Source organism: Ictalurus punctatus, chromosome 25 (genome assembly GCF_001660625.3).
Source record: "Ictalurus punctatus breed USDA103 chromosome 25, Coco_2.0, whole genome shotgun sequence".
In the NCBI taxonomy this organism is placed as follows: domain Eukaryota; kingdom Metazoa; phylum Chordata; class Actinopteri; order Siluriformes; family Ictaluridae; genus Ictalurus; species Ictalurus punctatus.
The window spans coordinates 3,138,734-3,160,010 of NC_030440.2; the positions used below are offsets into that span (position 1 = coordinate 3,138,734).

At 37.4% G+C, this 21,277-nt stretch overlaps 1 protein-coding gene across 1 annotated transcript; it reads right to left on the bottom strand.

Annotated features, from left to right (window-relative positions):
* Positions 1 to 1,251: 1,251 nt before the first annotated feature.
* Positions 1,252 to 19,376, bottom strand: LOC108257550 (disks large-associated protein 2). The gene is made up of 8 exons (XM_053675592.1): positions 18,437 to 19,376; positions 15,149 to 15,208; positions 9,422 to 9,768; positions 7,388 to 7,473; positions 6,034 to 6,431; positions 5,775 to 5,866; positions 4,560 to 4,712; positions 1,252 to 2,190 (listed from the first exon to the last, which is right to left on the bottom strand). Exons 3-8 carry the CDS (start codon positions 9,656 to 9,658, stop codon positions 1,972 to 1,974), a joined length of 1,185 nt encoding a protein of 394 aa, XP_053531567.1. The 5' UTR covers positions 9,659 to 9,768; positions 15,149 to 15,208; positions 18,437 to 19,376; the 3' UTR covers positions 1,252 to 1,971.
* Positions 19,377 to 21,277: the final 1,901 nt, after the last annotated feature.

Consider the following 21,277-nt stretch of genomic DNA (forward strand, 5'->3'; position numbering starts at 1 on the left):
ACAAAGTCACGTCCTTCTGTTTGCAATTCAACTGCAACATTAATTGTGTGAGTGTCAACAACATTTCCCTTGGAAATACAAACAGGATTCATTTGAGGTGCAAAAAATGCATTGTGTAATATACTATACTATAATATAATATAAAATCTGAATATATTCTCTTTTTATTTAGTACGTAGAGTTTGTAAAAGGATAAATAGAGCATTGTTTCAAATTTCAAGATGATTCATGTAAAAAGTTACCTCACTCACTCGATTCTCAGCTGTCCGACAAAACAAGTGCCCTTTTTTCCCGACGTTACATTCTTTACCATGTCCATAAGCTTAACTGTTGCTTTAGCTGTAGACACACACTGTAGATGAGGTCAGTAAGATTTCTCACCCTGTATGTCTTCGAAAGCACAAACGGAGCTTTTATGCTTATCTGTCCGTGGCCAACTTTGATTAATCTTAAAGTTGAATCTACGAGGGGCTGCCATTCTGAGGTGTTTTTTTTTTTTGTTGTTGTTTTGTTTTTTGTTTTTTTTTGCAATGTTATTTTTGTAATGATTTTGAAGGTTTTCAGTCACTGAAATGTAATGACTCAAAGCAACTCAAGTTTTATTATAATCTTGAAGACATTTCTCCACTCAACTGAGGAGCTTTGTCAGTTCTAGTACTCCAATATTATTTATAGAAAACACAGTATTCTTCTACACTGATTCATGCGCATTCTGTGTTTCTACACCTACGAGACTTTTTACACTTTAGCTTTAATGTATCTGGGAATTCAGTTGCAATATCACAACGGACAAATAGTGCCTTAAAGGCAATGTCTTTCGAAAGTGTTAAATAGTACAATTTCACTGAATTACATTAGTTTTTGTGTTTTATAAAAAAATAAAAACTCAGATGTAGCCTGTTGATTGAGACACTTACCACGATCAACCTCACTAAACAGGATAAGGACACTTACATGTACATATGCAGTGTTTATTTCCTTTGAATTGATCCCAATCGTTTGTTGGATGTGATCTCAGGCCACTTCCCAGTGAACCCTAGTGCAGTGTGGTTGCAGTTGAAGTGACCTATGGCCCTACAAAAATAACAGTGCAACACCCTTTACAATATTGTTTGAATATAACATTAATAATGCAACAGTATTTTTCGAGTATAAGTATGGTATTATATTAGTATTCAATAATATTATATATATATATATATATATATATATATATATATATATATATATATATATATATAGCATCTCTGCCTTTTCTGCAGTATAAGAATTTATCATGAAACAAGCATGAGCTTCCCCTTAAGTGGAAGTTACAAGTAGGATCTCCAGAAACCATTTTTATACGTAATTTTCTGATTGGTTACTGATCTTTAACATTTCATCAGGCTAGAGAAAATGACACTTCTGGTCTTTTTTTTCTTCTTTCAAAAACAAAATACTTTAGTAGTCAGTGAACCGGCCATAAATAGCATCTCTAACCACTTTTTCATTACTTCTAAATAATAGGAATAAATGTTAAAAAAACATTTCAGGATAGCTAACTAGCTAGCTATCGATAGCAGCGCACTTGAACACAAAGACTTTTTAATGACTTTGCATGTGGGAAATAACACCATCAGACAAGTATGTAAAGGCAGCCCATACTTAATATTCATTTAGACACTACTTATTGCAGTGCATTGTTGGAATGCACTGGATTTTCTCCCCTGTGCATACAGACATAACTACAAAATAGCACACTTCCAAAGTAGTGCACTATGCAGAGAACAGAGTTTCAGAGAAAACCAGACAGAGCACTTATAAATTGATGAAGCCTCTTGGATCAGTGGAGAAACATGTTCAAGATTACACGTGCACTTAGAGAGCTCAGGAATGTGTTTAAGAGTGATTAAGGGTGCTTGGGAGTGAACCTGTGTAAACAGGGTGTGTAATAGCAGCACGTGCAGGTGACAGGATGAGTAATCGTGCATTTCATAGTCGCGTCTGGGCTTCTGGTATATAAATCTCTATACTATCCGCCCTCTCCGAGACTGAGCTTTGGCGAAACGAAGCAGCTCGTTTGGCGGCCATTAGCCTGCGTCGAGCCTCCTGCCTCTGTCGGTCCTGCAGATCCAGAGATCGGTCACGTGTCAATCCGGCGCCACGCCCTTTAGGCGGCCTTTTCACCGTTGGAGGAGGCCACTTTCTCTCCTGGAAGAAGAATACAAGAGAAATTATTAAATAAAACACGTTTGCATTCTTTGTTTGCATGGTGTTGAAAAAGAGGCAGGAGCTTTAATTGGCATTAACAGTGTGGATGCGTCCCAAAACCATACAACTTACTATAAATGCTTCAAATATCTCAACTGCAGAGTGGCAAAAAGCTCAATTTTATTTCTATTAATATTTCATTGTCTTCTCAACCTCATTTCTGAAAGAAATTGATCTTATTGATAGTTGCAGTGGGTCGGGGAGTAGAATGGACTTTTATTATTTAACATGTAACCTTCTCTTGGGTAATAAATTGAGATTTTCCATAAACAGTTTTTTTTCCCGAACCTCCATGTCATTGTTTTTATAAAATATTATAGCATTTAGGTGGCTCAGTGGTTAAAAGGCTTTTGTGTAGGCGAAGAAAATTATTTCATGGTACTTTACTGTATATGTGAGACATAATGCATGTTTTTTCCTCATATCACACAGCTGTACCGTAGATGTCCTTACACAGATTAAAACAGGTGTTCATGAGTCATGAGTTCTAATCCCAGCATTGCCAAGCTGCCACTGTTGGGTCCTTGAGTGAGGCCCTTACCCCTCAACTACTCAGCTGTACAAATGCGATAACTGTAAGTTGCTCTGGATAAGGGCATCTGCCAAATGCCATAAATGTACACACACACAAAAAAAAGAATTAAATAAAAAAAAAAAATCATAACATGATCAATAGCAACTATCTTGGTTTACAATATTACCCCCATGCTGTAATTTTGGTCTCAATGTCCTTTTTCAATTAATCTTAAAAGGAACCCTTGTGACATTGAAATCCGGCAATCTGTCTACTTAAGTGTAGTTGAACAGAATTATGAGATTTTATTACTCTCAGAACAGGCCCATTACGGATGTTTATTATAAACAGTGAGGCCATTATTCTTCTTGGTGTAACAAATAATAATTGAAGAAAAGCTAAAACAAGAAACAGATTAAGTAATAATAAGTAAAAAAAAATAAAAAAAATACTAGAATTAAAGGGAATTCCAGAACGTGTCCTTAAAGCTGCAGGAATGATTGTAATCTACTCTTTTATTCTTGTATGTAAAGAGCATAATGAATACACTCATTATACAATTACTAATGAATCATGCTTAAATGGTTTGCTTTTATTTCTCTCCCACATTTTGTGGCCTTTTATAATTATGGAGTTACTGTATAGAATTATGTAGCTACAGCTGATATAATACTGAGAAATCTGAGTTATCAACAACGTTTCTAACTCTAATATTGCTCACATCATGTGAGCAGCATGGTCTAATGAGAAACTAGTATAGTATCTGTAAAGCAACCATTAGCATTATAGTGGTTATTCTATGTAGCACAATGACTACGATGGCTACTGTTCATTTAGTATTAACAAAAAAGTATTTGACAGAATTGTCATTCAAAGCCATACACTATATAGCATATAAGGAATAAAACATGAGAGGGCATGCTGTTATATATTTCGCTCATAATCAACACCTTCTGATCAATAAGAATTAGTTATCTGGTACCTTTCATTTACATAGAGGTGCATACACACATATAACACAACCAGCAGGCTATTCTTGGTTTCTACTAACACTATGATGCCAGTGAGCTGCTTATGTTTACAGAGAACACCAAATGTAAGTGAAATAAGTCCCTGATTATATATGTTCTGGGAGACTCAGGATTCTGCCTGCTAACAACAAAAAGGTCAAATGTTTTTTAGGCAATTTCCTTCAATTACTCACATGACAACGGGTTGATCTGTTTGACGTGTGATTACGCTTATACGGTAGCGTGTGCACATGTACAGCTTGTGGGCATCAGTTTGGATAATGCATATTCTTGACAATTATCCAACATTAAAGTGTTCTTATATGAAATACATGGGGAAGTACATATATGAGAACAAGTTGTGGCAAGTTGAAATTACACGGATGTCACAGGAAATATAGGACAGTTGGTTACTATGGCATTCATTATTGATTTTCAAAAGGAAGAAACCAGACCAGTGAAACAAAGTACAAAGGCAACAACGCTACCCACTGCACCATTGTGTCACCTGTCACTATGACAAAGAAGTCAAAATTATGTTGTCTGTTCACTCAAGATCTTCATATTAAAAGTTAAACGAGGGCACATTCTGTCAATAGTTCAACAGATTATGTTGTAGTTGTGGATACCCTTTGGAATGATGTCCATTTGTATTTGGACAGTCTGCAGTCATGCTATTTATTCATCACTGAAATGAGGACAACACTGTTACAGTCAGCATGGAAACTGAGGCTAATTTTAATGGGGTTGAGAAAGTCACTATATAAATGATCTAAAGCACTGGCCTTCTCTTCTGGTTCCTCCACAGTTCTCCACTCATTTCTCTTGATCTTCTGCAACTCCTCAAACTTGGCTGTGACGTCATCAACGGAGAGCTGCAGCAGATCCCAGAATCCAGCCAGATCCTGAGCCGTGGGTCGGGGCATTGCACTCGGGTCCTACACGAACACACAACACCAAATCACCAGCTATAAAGGTTTTCAGTTATCCCGGTCATTTTAAAGTGATAGGAAATAGTGAATTTGAGTGACAGGAATTGTAATATTATACGGGTGCTAGCAGCTAAGAATTGAATATCTCTGAGTCTGTTTGGTTTGGACCAGAAATGCCAGTGAAGTGTGAATTACAGAAATCTACGATTTCTCTCTTTCAAACTAACAAGGGTCCAAGTCCTGCAATGTGGGAGCACTGATAGAATGTGATTTTAGTAAGTGACCAGATAGATGAGGGTTTTGTTTTTTGTTTTTGTTTTTTTTAAAGAGTTTTTATACCAATTTTTAAAAAAGAGTTTTTCATACCAATTATTATGTTTATTAAATTATTATAAAATTGCACCATTTTTTAAAGAAGTTTGTAGAGGCTTTATCAGTGATCTATGTAAACTAACAATTCTTGAGTTCTAAAGAGCAAAAAGTGACATTTCTGTTTTGTCGAGATTTATTTCATTGAAGATAGCTGAAGTCAATAATCAACCATGATTTCAGATCATAGAAAAAATAAAATGAGATAGGAGACTGTGTACTAACAGTGGAGGACTAAGGACTAGCAACCTGTGTTAGAGGGGCAGTGGAGGATTTATGATTACGGATTATTATGAACTGGGAACATTCAGAAAGATAAGAGGTAAATCATGATTTAGTGTTTGATGTCATATGCTGGGTCTATGATTTAATTTTCATTAGGATTAAGCCTAGGATTTGGAGTGACTTGAGACTCAAAACTCACTGCTTACAGTATATTGCGTTACTGGCTTTTCAGCTCTGATGGATGCATCTAGGGAGAGCCAACTAATGTGCAAACGCTAATTAGCAAGTAACAGCAACCAAACAAATGAAAGCTAAAGACTAAAGCTCTGCTATGAGATATGGACAATTCATTTATTTGAATATCAAATTATTCCACAAACAATAACATACAAAACAAATGTCTTTTGATGTATATTGTTCAATTATTAAATACTTGTTTGTCATTACTGAGTGATGAACTAAGCTTGTTCTTACCAGGTTTTGCTCACAAAGCCAGTAAAACTGCTGAAATTTCTGTGACATGAGGAGTTGTGCACTTCCAACAGCACTCCGGATCTTTCCTAAAACTGAGGCACAGTTACAAGACACAGTGGCCACTTTTAATGTTTTTGTAAAATCCTTCCCACAATACAACACTGAATTTTAAATCTTAAGTCTATACAGCACTGTAAAATATTATGAGTGTGTGTGTGTGTGTGTGTGTGTGTGTGTGTGTGTGTGTGTGATGACTTACTCTCTTCAGACAGCTCGTGCTCCTCAGCCTCACGCTCCATCTCTTTACACCAGGCCTCCATGCGCTTGGTCTCATTGTGCAGAAGTTGCATGTACCAGCTACCATCAGCACGCACTGAAGACACCTGGCCTGTTTCTGCTTCTTCTGTTTCCTCAACCCAGGCTGCGGCACGTGGGCTCGGTGGCCCGCTCGGGGCTCGGTAATCATCTCGGTAGGTGAAGATGCCCTGTGTGCGCACGGTGCGTGTGGCGCTGTATTGCGCAGGAGAGCTTGGTTCTGAGTGCCTCTGAAAGCCGCCAAACTGCACTACCTTATCCTCCACTGATCGGAACAGCTCATGCTCTATATCGGCCTGCACTGCTGCTGTCACGCTGTTTGAGCGCTTAAAACGTCCATGGCTGAGAGGAGACACACAAAGCACCCTTTAAAGCATTAGGAACGACTCAGCCAAAACTGCACAATGAATTTCTTTCCCCATTACCTTAAATGAAGTCAGTCAATAACACATTTGGGGTCTTAAGATTGCTTCTTTAGTTAGCCAACAAATTCAGGAAGCTAATAGCTACCAGTTTAGCAATGTGTAAATCACACACCTACGTCACCATACCATAATTGGCTGAGTTGAGTTGTTCAGTATTTTAATACTAAATGCAAACGAGCTGTGCCGTGCATGCGCTTGGTAATTTATGGGTGAGTGGCGTTCATCAACATACACATGTATATCAGCATTTCAAAAACTTTTGCAAATCCAGCAGAGACTTTAAGTTCAGTTTGGTTTACGCAAACATTTACAAACAACTTTACTAAACGACTAAAGATAAATGAGGCCCATTGTTAGGAAATGTGAAATAGGCATGCACCGCAAAGACTAGTCTAACATGAAAATAGAGAAAAAAATGTAGTTGAGTAGATTTAATTTCATTTATAATATAGTGTGCGCAAGTATACAACTGCTGTGAATGATCAGAACACCCATGTAGCAAGATATCATCAAGATTGCTGCATAACCCCATTGTTACTGTGTTAGTGTGTATGTGTATGGAAGGCCAAAAGGACATAAATGCACCGTAAGGCCATGTAATATCATGTGCTTGTGTTATTTCTGCGTGTGTAATTCAAGGACCATATTCATGGTAAGGAAAACAGACAAAGGCATCCAGTGTGTTTATAACCAATCAAGCCTTCCACATATGTGTGATTATTCGGCATGTACAAAGCCATAGCCATGATGCAGTAAGTGTGTATGCACTGACAGTAATGTTTTGTAATTGGCACAGCTTCATACATTATGAAGGAAGCATGTTAATTAAGCATTTTGTTGTTGTTGTTGTTGTTGTTATTACACTGGCCTCACCGTTTCTCGCCTTCCACCTGGATGCCCACTGACTGATACTTTGGCAGTCCTTTACTCTCTGCTTCTGAGTCTGTGACTGCTTCCACCTACATAAAAGATCAAGAGAAAAAAAGGAAAAGGAGGAGAGACACAATCAATAAAGTGGTGAAATGTTCAAGGGCTCCTCAGTGATGTAACAGAAGAGCATTTGTTTTGATGTCAGAACACTGCAAGTTTGAATTGCTTCAATGCCCATGTCACCCATGGACTGAAGTTCAAGAGAGGGTAGTAGGCCCTGCTCTCTGATTGGGAAGGATGGCATTACTCTGTGGCATTACTCTCTCACCTGTTGATTAACAGGTCATAATCATGGGAAGGAAATGACAGCACTGTCCTAGGTATTGGCTGCTCTGGGATGTTGAATGAGCAGAAGTTTGTGCCTCCTCCAAAACAAATGCAGCATATTCAGACAAAAAGTCCTCAAAAAAGGATAAAACATTCAAACAGTTTTAGCTTTTCCCATTAGTCCAAGATGAGCTGGTCAATGTAGGGTAGGATTTAGGGATGTCATGAGAACCGATACTTTGTGACCAAGTCGGTACCGACATTCTTAAAACGTGACGGTACTTGTTTTTCTGCAGTAGCGTTAGTATCGTTGGTAATGAAGTTACATAGGTTGCAATTCTTCCGGAACTGATGGGGGCAGCAAATACGCGCAAGTGTTTTAGTCGGTCCACAAGTGGCAAAGAAGAAGAAGAACACCTACAAGCACACGAGAAAAACTACAGAAGACGGCGACAATTTTAGCTCCGCCCTAACTCATTGAGAGGAAAAGAGAGGAAGGCTCGGTGAGAGGAAAGGTAGCATCGGTTGTTTGAGGCAGCGGGCATTGTGGCCGTGAAACCAGCTAACGTTATGCTCCATGTAATGTTAGCAATAGACAGTTATTTGTTAACGACACTAACACATTGCAATGTTATAAACTACCTTCTAATGTTCCACCATGCATCGCCATTCAGCCCGTGTCCTGTCAGCCAAATGTAGCCTAATGTCACTAATAATTATTAAAATGTTCATGCTTTTAATAAATCTTTTATTTAAAAAAAAAAATGATATGGTGGCCTCCCAAAATATCAGTGAATTTAAACTAATGCTTGCATTCAGAGTATAAGGGGTGTGTGTGTGTGCGTTTAGGAGTGCACCTTAGCACTTGTTATTAGCACTTTTTTGACAGACAGTGTTTAATAACTAAAATACCCCCCCTTTTTGTCAGTATTAGATACACCGTGGTATCGACTTTGGTATCGAGTATCGTGTACTTTTGGTGGTATCAGTACCAACTACTAGATATTTGATATCATGACATCCCCAGTAGGAATGTGTGGATGATAGATGATAGATGTGTGGCCAAACAATGTATCCTGAGAGTCAGCGTGCCTGAGAGAACGAGTGAAAAAAACACACCATTGATCACACAAATTGTAAAAAAATAAATAAACGGAGGTATTGTGTGTTTAATTGCCTGGTAAAGAGAGATATGATTAACCATTCAAAAGTGTATCTATAATTCATTTTTCAGTTCAAAGCTACAGTATATATCTTATACTGCCATTACACTTGCTTATTTAGACTAAACTATAAGATCCTTATGAGTTTTTAAATTTACCTTTAAGTTAGCTAGAAATCTTCACTTTGCAAATGCTGAAGACAATGGCACATTTTTATATTGTTACATAATTTACTAAAGCTAAATTGACTGCTATTAATGATTAAATATTAATCCTATATGAAGACTTAAGCTCTATCTTCCCTGCTAATCTAAGAGCCTAATTACTGTGACATAGTGTCATACTGTGAAATATCAGAACCTCCTAGTGTACTACATTGTATGTAGCTTTGTGTATTTTGTGGTTTCGCATTATCCTATGTGTTATGTATTGTCCACAGGACACTGTGTTCCTGGAGATTGGATATTTAATCACACTGTATTGTATATATTTAGATACATGGGTGGATGATGACAATTATAAATGAGTCAAGGTGTAATTTGTATACCTGTATTCCTATAGATGAACGCGGCGTTTTAAGGTATTCCTCTGCTTTCGACACGAGCACAGCCTTATCACAGGTCTGCACTGATGTATAGCTGCCTGTGGATACCAACCGTCTTCCCTCTGTGGCCAGTGTGAGCGCCTTGGCGCTGTCCAAGCTCTCTGTGGAGACATATTTCCCCCAGACATCCCTGCTGCGGGGCAAGCGGGGTAAACGGCCTTCGTGATATGCATCCTGCATGGACTCTGTGCTGCTCTGAGCTGTGACCGAGATCACCGGCTTTATTATGCTGCGTGGAGGAACCGGAGGAGGTGTTTTCTTATAGCTCGGAGTGAACGTCACTGCTGGTTCTGGATATTATAAGAGGGAGTGGAAACATGGAGTAACACATGAAAACATGGGTCATACTATTATCACACTGTGTCATGATGAGAAAAGAATTTCAGGATACAAAACTACAATCAGAAGTGTTAAATGCACAGTATATACAGGAGATTTTGATAGAGGAAATCAACATTTAGCAACTTGTTCAACATACCTGATTTAAAATACATATAAAAATGATGACTACACAAACCCAAACTAATGTGTTATTGCACACATGAATGAATGATCAGAAGTGATTTGGCCAAATGAAGAGTGCAAGTTAAAGTTCGGTATTGCTTCTCAGGCTTTGTACTGGAGTATTAGATCAATGTATCTAATAAGTAATGTAATCTTAAATGCTTAACTTACTAATAGTGTACTACCAAATCAGGACACTGTCCCTCCTTGACAGGAATGGTCACAATCGGCAGAATTCTAGTACATAAATAGGCAAACGATATTTATTCACTGAAAAGTCTGGTGAAATATCATGGATGTGCAAGTTATATTTTCTTGTTTGACCCTTTAGCCTTTTTCTTGTTTGGGTTTGTTCTTTGGATTATCCTCTGCCTTATTTTCACTGTGGTTTCCTGGGTTCTGACTACTACCTGATTTCTAGCTTAATCTAAAATTTTATTTTGTTTTGTATCTCTCTCTCTCTCTCTCTCTCTCTCTCTCTCTCTCTCTCTCTCTCTCTCTATCTGTGTGTGTGTGTGTGAAGTGTTAAAGCATACATCCCCTGATCTTCGGATCTGATCTTAGATGTAGCTTCTCAGGGCTAATTACTCAGAGGATATGTCTAGGCGCTTCATCAAATCTCAGGGGCAAAAGAGAAACTTTCCAATCTGCCACAGAAAAGCCATGCTGGAAGCAGTCATGAGCCTTCCAACACAAACCACAAATGTGTATTCTGCATGGGTCTTCCTGAGAAATATGACCAATCACCGGGCAAATATAAAGGCTCCTTGATGCTACTATTTGCCAGCTCTCCCAGACATTACTTGTCTAACAGTGATCAAATCACCCTCACCATCTCTTCTACTGCCACTTACAGTAACTATTATGAGCAACCTATCAATAGGTTGAAAGGGAATCCCAGAAAGTATTTGTTCATCTTGCATCAAACTAAATGCATGCCTTCCATAGTGTCACAACAGAAAGTGGATGGAATGAACCTACACTTGAAACTGCTGTTCATTGTGACCTAAAGAAAAATCTCCAATCTGAATTAGATTAAAAAAATGACCAGTTGTCTAGGAATCAGTTCATTCGCTGGATATCAGGACATTATAAGGGCCAGAAGCCCTCAACCTGAGCAAAACCCTTTAACACAATGCACTAGCACCAGGATGGATACATGAAATTGTAGCTATGGGGATGGGTCATGGCAAGTTATCAGAAAAAGAGAAAACTCATTGTTACAAAGAAGGACTTTGTCTATATTATAGAGAAAAGGGTAACTGCCATGCAACATGCTATGTACACTCCCAAAGACAATCATCGGCTCAGGTGAGTGTACAGGTCACAAAACTGTTTGTGATTATCAAAAATTCACATTTCCTCTCAGATTATTCTGGTGTTCATGTCAAGTTATGACTATTTTCCCACACTCATTGACACTGGGACAGCTGGAAACTTCATGGATGAGAAAGTAGCCAAGTAATTATACATTCCCGCGGTTCGTCTGAACAGTTCACCGAATATTCATGCTCTGAATTGGATCCCCGTAGGAAAGGGAACGAAATGGTAACCATGCCTACAGGAATCTTGCACAGTGAAACCATCAAATCTCTTACACATCTCCTTCTCCCGCTGAACAAGCCAAGTAAAAAAAATCCTGCAACAAGTCCTGATTCAAATTTCTGCTAACTATCAACGATTGTCTGAAGTCTAAAAAATAAACAGCCTCCAAATTACCCCACACAAACTTTGTTGCTAACGGTCACTGAAACACATGCTATGGAGGAGTATGAGCAGGAGGCCCTAGTCTTGGGGTACATCCGTTCTTCTACTTCCCTAGCAGCAACATGTTTCTTCTTTGTAGAAAAATATTAACATTAATCTGAACACAGTAAAGTATTGCTACATTTTAGCGCTTGGAACGATACTCTTCCAGTATCATGAGAATCCAACTAAATGGTCCCTGTGCCCTGTGCCATGAAGTCCTGGCAGTTGATGAATGTGTAAGGAGCCAGCAAACCTGAGAAGCAGCATACATCTGTCTTCAGCAGTGAATCACAAGGAAAAGTTTCAACCAGATAAGGAGGCTTTGGTAGGAGTCGCTAACATATGAAAGTGTTAGGTAGGCAGGCATGGAGCTATATATGAATCAGTCTGTGGAGAAGGAAGTGCAAACTAGTCAGCAGTACAAATCTAAAACATGAATCACAATGAAGGAGAGAGAGAGAGAGAGAGAGAGAGAGAGAGAGAGAGAGAGAGAGAGAATATGATTCACTGCACAGATTAAAATAGATTCAGAACTGAGATGCAGCTTGTCCATTGATAACTCATTCACCTACTTAGGATGGCTTATATACTTATACTTGACAATATACTTATCTGAAGCACAACGGTATGTTTCTGCAAAGCAAAAGTTTCTAAACGTAAATTAGCACAGTCTTTACTTTGGTAGTTATAATAATCAGAACTAAAGTAGTTTCAATTAAATACAAATTCAGTGTAATTTTTCCAGAGCAGTGGTATCGAACTCAAATTCTGCCCTGACAGTATCTATGATCACAACTGTAAGTGACATTACATGTTTTTAATGAATTCTAATTAAACAAAAACTGCATGTGACTGTATGTAGCCTTTGGGAGACGTCCTTAACAATTGCTGAAAAAATGTTTTCTGTTGTCCATGGTGTCCCATATCATTAATAAAATCCACCAAGACCAGGATAATATGGTTAATGTATACTTTGTATTTGTTCCCTATGTTTCATTACTGTTGTAACACACGCTTATTTACCTCCCTTTATGACTTGGAACACATACAGTGGTGTGATTTCTTCTGTTTTTGTGTACATCTCATACTAAATTGTTTCAGAAATTAAAACTAAATCTAAGATAAAACAAAGGCAACCTGAGTAAATACACAATACAGATTTTAAATGATAATATTATTTATTGAGCAAAAAAGTTATCTAGTACCAACTGGGCCTGTGTGAAAATGTATTTGCTCCCATAGTTACTAATTCCCCAAATCTATGAAACTGCATTCATAATGGGGTTCAGCTGGACTAGACACAACCAGGCCTGATTACTGCAAACCCTGTTCAATCACATCAACACTTACATAGAACTCAACAGCATGAAGATGGTTAAAAGGTCTTACCCAGTAGCACACTATGCCAAAATTGAAAGGAATTCCAGAAATGATGAGGAAGAAGGTGATTGAAATACATCAGTCTGGGAAGGGTTACAAAGCTATTTCAAAGGCTCTGGGACTCCAGAGAACTATAACGAGAGCCATTATCTCCAAATGGAAAAACTCAGCACAGTAGTGAACCTTCCCAGAAGGGGATGACCTTCCAAAATTCCTCCAAGAACACAGCAACAACTCATCCAGCAAGTCACAAAAGAGCCAAGGACAACATCAAAGGAACTACAGGCCTCTCTTGCATCAATTAAGGTCATGAGTCCACTATCAGAAAGAGGATACTCAAAGCTTTTGAGAGAATGTTCTGTGGATTCATGAGTCAAAAGTGGAACTGTTTGGAAGACGGGGTCACGTTACATCTGGCGTAAACCAAACATAGAATTCCACAAAAAGATCATCATACCTACGGTCAAGCATGGTGGAGGTCGTGCGATGGTGTGGGGATGCTTCACTGCTTCAGGGCCTGCGCAACTTACAGTAATTGAGGGAAACATGAATTCTGCTCTCTACCTGAAAATCCTAAATGAGAATGTCTGGTCTTTAGTCTGTCAGTTGAAACTCAAGCACAACTGGATTATGCAGCAAGACAATGATTCAAAGCACAGGAGTAAGTCCTAGTCCTAGAATTAAGTGAAAGATTGATCTCTGGTTTATCTGAAGCATTTAGTTGCAGTTACTATATTGCTGGCACAATCAGATTTTAAGTTTAAGGGGGCAATTAGTTTTTCACATTGGTGATAGGTGTTGGATAATGTTTTTGCTTCAATAATAATAAAAAAAAACTGTATTGTATGTTTACTCAGGCTGCCTTTGTTTTATGGTGTATTTCATTTTAAGATCTAAAACTATCTAACATGAAATATACACAAAAAAAGAAGACATCAGGGAAAATATTTTTTTCACACCACCATATGTCCCACTTGTGGCAAAAGGAGATGTGTATGCAGTGTGGAAAGGATTTTTAAACACGGACACATTCATCAGCAAGGACAATGTAGTTGAAGAATTTTCTTGCCGATTGGTATGATCTTTTACATTTTAAGTATGCAGAGTTATACCTGCTTTCTTTACAGGCCACTGTTTTCCTGGAATTAATAGCATATTTCTGTTTGCTAGTTTTCTATCCGAGTATGAATAGCTAAGTCATCACATAAAATCATAAAACCCCTAGGTGCAATCGCCGTCCTGTACAGAGCACAACAGGAAGAAAAAATTGAGCTCCTTTACCATGTTGCCAGTAACAGGAGCAGGAACATAAACTTAAACTTGGCTGCTGAGTTCTATGGAAGAGGAGGTGCAATTCCTTTACTGTGTTGGAATGCGGAGTAGAGCAGCTGGCAGAGGGTTTCACTAACAGCTCTTGCTCTAATATCAAGAGCTGTTAGTGGCAGTTCAATGGCAGCTGCAGAAGCACTAAGGTTATGATTAATACCTCTGGTTCAGACATCGATGATCTCACTAGTGCTAAAGGCTGATTAAGCCCTGAGCAGCATCACCAGGAACTGACACAATGGTTCACAAAGCATACGAAGCTTTGCCAGATGTGCAGATGTGATGTTGCATTAACACAGAGAATAGTTCCTCCTAGTCCTAAGATAATGCTTATATATCAACACAATGGGTACAGAAATCCAACAGACAGCACTAAACCAGCAACACTAGACATAGCAATGAAGTGCAGTTGCTCTCTGGAATTGTTAACACATATGAGAAAGCAAGCTGGCTGAGTAAAAATATCATTGCTAGGTTCAAAGGACTCAACTTGCATACTGAACAGTCCTTCTCGATGAAGAACAGAGCCATCTTAATTATGGATGCAGTCTTGAAACCGCAGATGCCGCTTGAGTAATTGCTTTCAGTTGAGGAACTTTAAAAAAAAGAGGACTCAAAAGAAAGTGGGGCTCTACTTAAATCTCAATTGTGCTCAATTTTGAGATTACTCATTGTGACACAAACAGAACAACGGACAAACAGAGTTTTTACCTGGCGTTGGTTCCTGCGTTCGCTCAACATTACAGGCAGTAGGCAGGCGAAACTGGATCCCTGAAAGCAACAGTGCAGTTATTAGATGGGGTGCGCGTATGGTACTTAGTCCGTAAGTCCTGACAAAAGAAACACACTCCATCTTACCTCCTTTATTCTGATAATTAATGAAATTCATTTGGACATTTCCATATTGAACTGAATGGCACTTTCACAATCTGACACCAGATGATTGCAGCAAACACATTTCATAATGTGTGTCATAATCAAATGCTAATATTGCTTTTACTGATATGCCGGGATCACTGGGGTCAGATATGCACATGAATAGACACAGAATTCCTACCTAGCTTCAAAATGAAAAACAATCATATTATACACAGAAGCATTTAGTCTGCAGATTTTTTTTGTTGTTGTTGTTTACGAGTATTTAGAAAGTTCATTAGAATAATGTCGAAAAACAAACAAAAAAAGGCTTATTGCTAAATGAGATTAAATAAAAATTCAAGCAAACTCAAGAAAAAGGTAAATGGAAATGTGACTTTAATTGTAAATCCATTATATGCGTAGACACTGCGCAGTTGTACTTATTTTAGCTCAAAGTGACCAATTATTTAATCACAAAAGAATTATTTTATTATTCAAATTAATCATTCAATGAAAAATTAAATGTCAACAATATTCTGATTACCCTACATATAGTTGATAAGATTATCTTTGGTGTCTGATACTTGCTTCTTTTTTTCTTTTTTTCCCGATGGACATGCTGGCTAATCTTATAAATGTATTTTATTTCAGTTCATTCTCAGATGCTCAGCATATTTTGTACTCAAATAATATTTGAAAGCATGGTATATCTATAGTCAACTCCAGAATTATTGGCAGCCATCAAGACAATGGGCAAAAATCACTGTGTAAAATGGATATAACACCTCCACACAGTGAGGAAGATGGTGAGGGAGGAAAAGAAGAATGCAAAGATCACAATTTGAGAATTTCAGATTAATTCTTGAGAATTACATGAACTATTAGACACCAGCTCCATAACAATACACTGTTTAAAAGGGCTGCACTAGAGAATCTCCTAGGAAAACCCGCAAAATATAGCACCTAAAGACCCGGACTGTACCAAGCATAACAGGAGTCATTTGCTGTCAAACCTTTTGGTTGAGCACACCAACAGGAAGTCTGGTAAATACTGGCAAAAGTGTAAGGCTCCTGAGTAGATCAACAGAAAAGTTCAAATCCTGACCATGTCATAGCCATCCATGACTGGCAGTTCAAGAGAGCAAAATTGTCCATGAAAAGGATAACATTGCTGTCTCCTGTTTCAATTACAGAGACACTAGCCAATCTTTGTGCTCATATGTGACGAAGGGGACAGTTAGTGCTTTCCTCTGAATCTGTTCAGCTGCCCTGTGACCCAACATGGGCTGCAGTTCAAAAAGATGAGCAGGATGACTTTATGTGTTTCAGAGGAAACACAGTAGCTGGGTCTATAATGTATAAGCCTCAAAATATCACCCATTGCATATATTTTGCATTTCTTATTCATTTTCGTCCATTTCATTGAGGGTTGCCAGTGGAGTTGACTGTACATACAATATCTACCTATTGACAAAATTTAGCAGTGCCATTTCATTTTAACTACAAATATTAACTAATACTGATATATTAGAAAAGTAAAGTAAATAAGTGAATGTATGTGTTTACCATAAAAGCACAAAGGAGTGTGACATGCTGGAATACACAAGCGTTTAGGCATGTGCTGATAATTAGTTATGCATTGTCATTCTGTTCAACACATGGATTGTCACACGTACTGTATCTTTAAGTCTATTTAACTAAAAAAGTCATTTTTATTAAAAACAAGACTAAAGTGCTGTTATTTTAGAATGTTAAAGCATACCTTTAAACACAAAATTTTAATAATGTCATATGAAATTGTGTATGAATTGAAAACAGTTCTACTTGACTGCTAGCACGTGTCTACAAGTTATCTATGAAAAAGTACCAAGGTTAGTACCAAGGCTGATATGTACGTACCCATACTGAGAGCTACAGTATTTATTCTCTGTTTAGGTGTAAAATGGCACTGCAGCTCTGAACAAGATCACTTAAACATTAAATTGGCTCATGAAGCATGATATTTCAAATTAAACAACCAAAAAAATATGATGATAAGAAATCAAAATGCAGAAAAGTGTGATAATTAAATCCAACTGACTGGTTAATCATTTCAATAAGCTCTGCATCGATGGAAACCAAGATCTGAGAAAAGAAAAAGTTCAGTGTGACGGAGAGAGATTGAGACAAAGACGAGACAGACAGATAGCATGAGAAATATACAGAAATAGATAGATGGATAGATAGAGAAAGACAAGAACAGAGGTATAGAGACAGAGAGAAATTGAGAGAGAGGCAGGGCTGTTTGAAGCTAAAAGTGGTATAAATAGTCATGTAGGGCCCCTGAGCCACCAGGGGGCCCCCAAAGGTTTAGGAACAGCTAAACCTTTAGAGATGGTAAGAGAGACCGATAAATCTCATAAAGACAGAGAACCAGAGAGAGGGAGAGAGAGAGGGAGAGAGAGAGAGAGAGAGAGAGAGAGAGAGAGAGAGAGAGAGAGAGAGAGAGAGCTGTGAGTGCTGCAGGTCTCATTGCCAGTGGCTACAGGGCAAGAACCCAAGACAGTTACTGCTGCATACCACAGTCAGCACTAACATTCTCCACTGTGCCATTAATTATTAATTAACATAAATCATGACAGCATATTTTTACAATATGATTAACAACTTACATTTTAACGTCAAAATAAGATTGTATCAAAAAATTCACCAATATGCCTTTAAATAACGAAATCTGAGGGAATATTTCACTTTAATTTGAATGTTTTAAGATAATTCTTTAATGTTTAAACAAATAGATATTTGTGAATGTATTTATATATTTATTAACTATAATAATAATAATAATAATAATAATAATAATAATAATAATAATAATAATAATACTTCTTATTCTTATTCTTATTCTTATTCTTATTATGTACATATTTGTACGAGTGTAACTTGAAGGGAGCTCTGTGGGACCATTATGTTATATTGTATACATTTTTATAGGATTTTAAAGTACTTAAAGTTTAAAAAAATTCTACTCGAGCTGAGGTCGCACAGGAAATATATGATTTAATCCTGGTTTATTATTAAAGTCCAAATAGAGTTTAAAATTTTCCATTCTTTTTTTTTTTGGAGGCAAGATTCATACTCTAAAACGTCTGAAATTCCCACCTGTAAGGAGTATCTTGGTGTAATCAGAAGAGTTTGACTCCTAAAGACGCGAATACCACAGATTTGTAAACACTGTGAATGCATGACTCCATTTGAATGTAGCAATAGACCTAGTCTGCTTGTTGTCATGGTTACAGTTAAACAAAGTTACACAGTATGAATAACATTGATTTCAAACTGTGGGAATTTTTTTTTTTTTTTTGAGCTGTATATAGTTGAATATGAATTTTTGAAAATAGCTGTTGCTGTCAAAAGTTGATGTATTATGCTTAACTTATCTAGTACTAAATAGACTATTACATCTAGAATATGCTATCTAGCTAGGCTGGAGAAGGTGTTACTTTACAAAAAAGTATATCATTTACAACATTTTTATATTTCTAACATTAATAATGGCAACCAGAGTGAGTTTAATGAGAAACAAAGACATATGAAGGGGGACAAATTTGGTTAATAAATTTTTGTTTAATAAGGAAAGCTAAAACTAGCTAGTAGCTACACCACAACCTACATGGCAAAAGAAGTTTAAACACATTAAGTATATAATTGCTGTCCCTCTTCAGCTAATTAAAAGTATTCATAATTAAAAGCTGCCCAACAAACAGTTTGACCTTGCTATCAGTCAGTGCTGTCCTTAAATAAAATAATCTTTAATAAAACTTTGTTGTTAACCAACAGGTGCTGTTATGAGAAAATAATCAATGGTCCACACCACCATGTCATTAATTATTTTATATAACACAACCTGCTGCCTTATTCCTTAATTAAGTAATCTAAATCTAATTTTACAAGTAGTTCGTTAAATTACCCAGCTAATACGGTGTCAACCTTGAGAATTGTATACTTTTAGCATTTATAAATGAAGTCAGTCCGGTGAAAACATTTCATCGCTGATTGACAGCGTGAGCTATTCTCTTTACAATGTTACAGGTGTCCCTATACAGTATTAATAAATTGACAAACCTGCCACTTATCACAAACGACTGTTGCTAGTGGTCTCTTTTAGGCCCCACAGAGAATGTTGCAGGAAACAGATTATCCTCTGAACAGTGAAAGCAGTTATGGACTTTCACCTCACTGTCGTTCTGTTGTGATGTCCTGAGCCACCAGCGCATGAGAATGTGCAGTAAACTCAAATCTGCTCTGTGTCACATAGCTTTGTGTTCTTTGAGAAATTGCTCACATGGATATGAAGTCATATAAATTCAAAAGTGTAAAAAATGAAAACCCATCGTCCGTCTGAGATTAAACGCAACCTGATACAGCAGAAAGAGCCACAGTTTCGATCCCACCATTGTGCTGAGAGTTTGTCCACCTCAGTGAGAGAAAAGCCAGTAGAGTTCCAGTAGAGGTGTTGGTGTCTCTCTGAGCCCGGGCATTGAGGCTGGGTAGTCCTTGCCTGTGTGTGTGCGTGTGCGTGTGCATGTGCGTGTGCATGTGTGTGAGCACAAATCTCACAAGATGAGAGGTGAAGGATGTGATGACTGCCAATGCAATGACACACATGATGGTTTCAGTTTATGAAAGTGGGTGATTGTTGTTAATAAATTGTTCATTCTTTTTCATTTAAAGTCTAGAAATGAGCTTGAATTTGCAGTCTACTTTAAAAAAAAAAAAAAAAAAACCTTAATCCCAAAACACACGAGAACATAGTATCTAGGCTAGAACAACTGTTTGATGAGTGCAAGAGGAAGAACACAGGCTGCATTTTTGCTAGGCAAATGATGATGTCTCCTTATCCTTATTAGTTGTTGGTGGTCCACATTTCACCCATTTACTGACTCTGAGGTTACAAAAAGACCTGAATTTCTCATCTGAGGAAGTCATTTATTCCAGGTGCTGGAATGTGAGGAGGATATTACAAGAACATTGTTCTGACTTAAAAATCAGTGATTACACATTGGATATATATATATATATATAAATGCAATTATTTATTATTCAAAAATTGAGAGCAATCCAAATGGTACAATTATTTTGGAATCAATTATTACTTATTTATGTCTGCCTACTGTATTCAAATGTATCCATTATGCATTTCTTAAATCCAAATATTTATATTTGCTCATTTAGAAGATACAGACAGGAAGCCATTGCACGTCTCATTTCCATTTATTCATTTGGCAGACACTTTTATCCAAGGGACGCAGAATTCAATCCGGGTTGTCAGCTCAAATCCTGGACTTGCCAGAGAGCCACAGTTGAGCCCTTGAGCAAGGCCTTTAACCCCCAACTGCTCAGCCCTATACTTGTATTGGATTCTATCACACTTTGGATAAAAGTGCCTGCCAAATGAATACATGTAAATAAGCCCTACAGTGGCTCTCCGGCAATGTCAACAATTTACACTGACAACCATTCTGTTCCTCAATTATTCCCTTAACCACTGATCCACCATTGCAAAAAATGTATGAAAAATGCATTGGGTAAAGAATATTTAATATGAGGCAACTTTCAATACTCAGTCAAATTCCTTTAAGTCAACTGATAAAACCAACCAGGGGGTTAAATGTCATTTATGTGTGTTGAGTTCAAATGTTTTTTACTATACTATTTTTACAGCCCTAGTTAACACTGGAACAACACACAGAGTATTTGCTCATTGTGAAAACCCTGGCACGATCTACTTTGGAGAATTGCTAATCTATGCTCTCTCTTTTTTTTTCTTTTTTTTTTTATAGCTTTAGACCAGTTTGAATATTTAGTCAGGTTCTGGTTGTAGTTAGTGTTACTGGTTTAATGATGTTCCCTAAAAATCAGTTTATATAGATTAATCACGATATGAAAGGAACTTGAGCTGAATCTCTTTATCACATGGTGAGAGTGTGGAGATTAAATAAA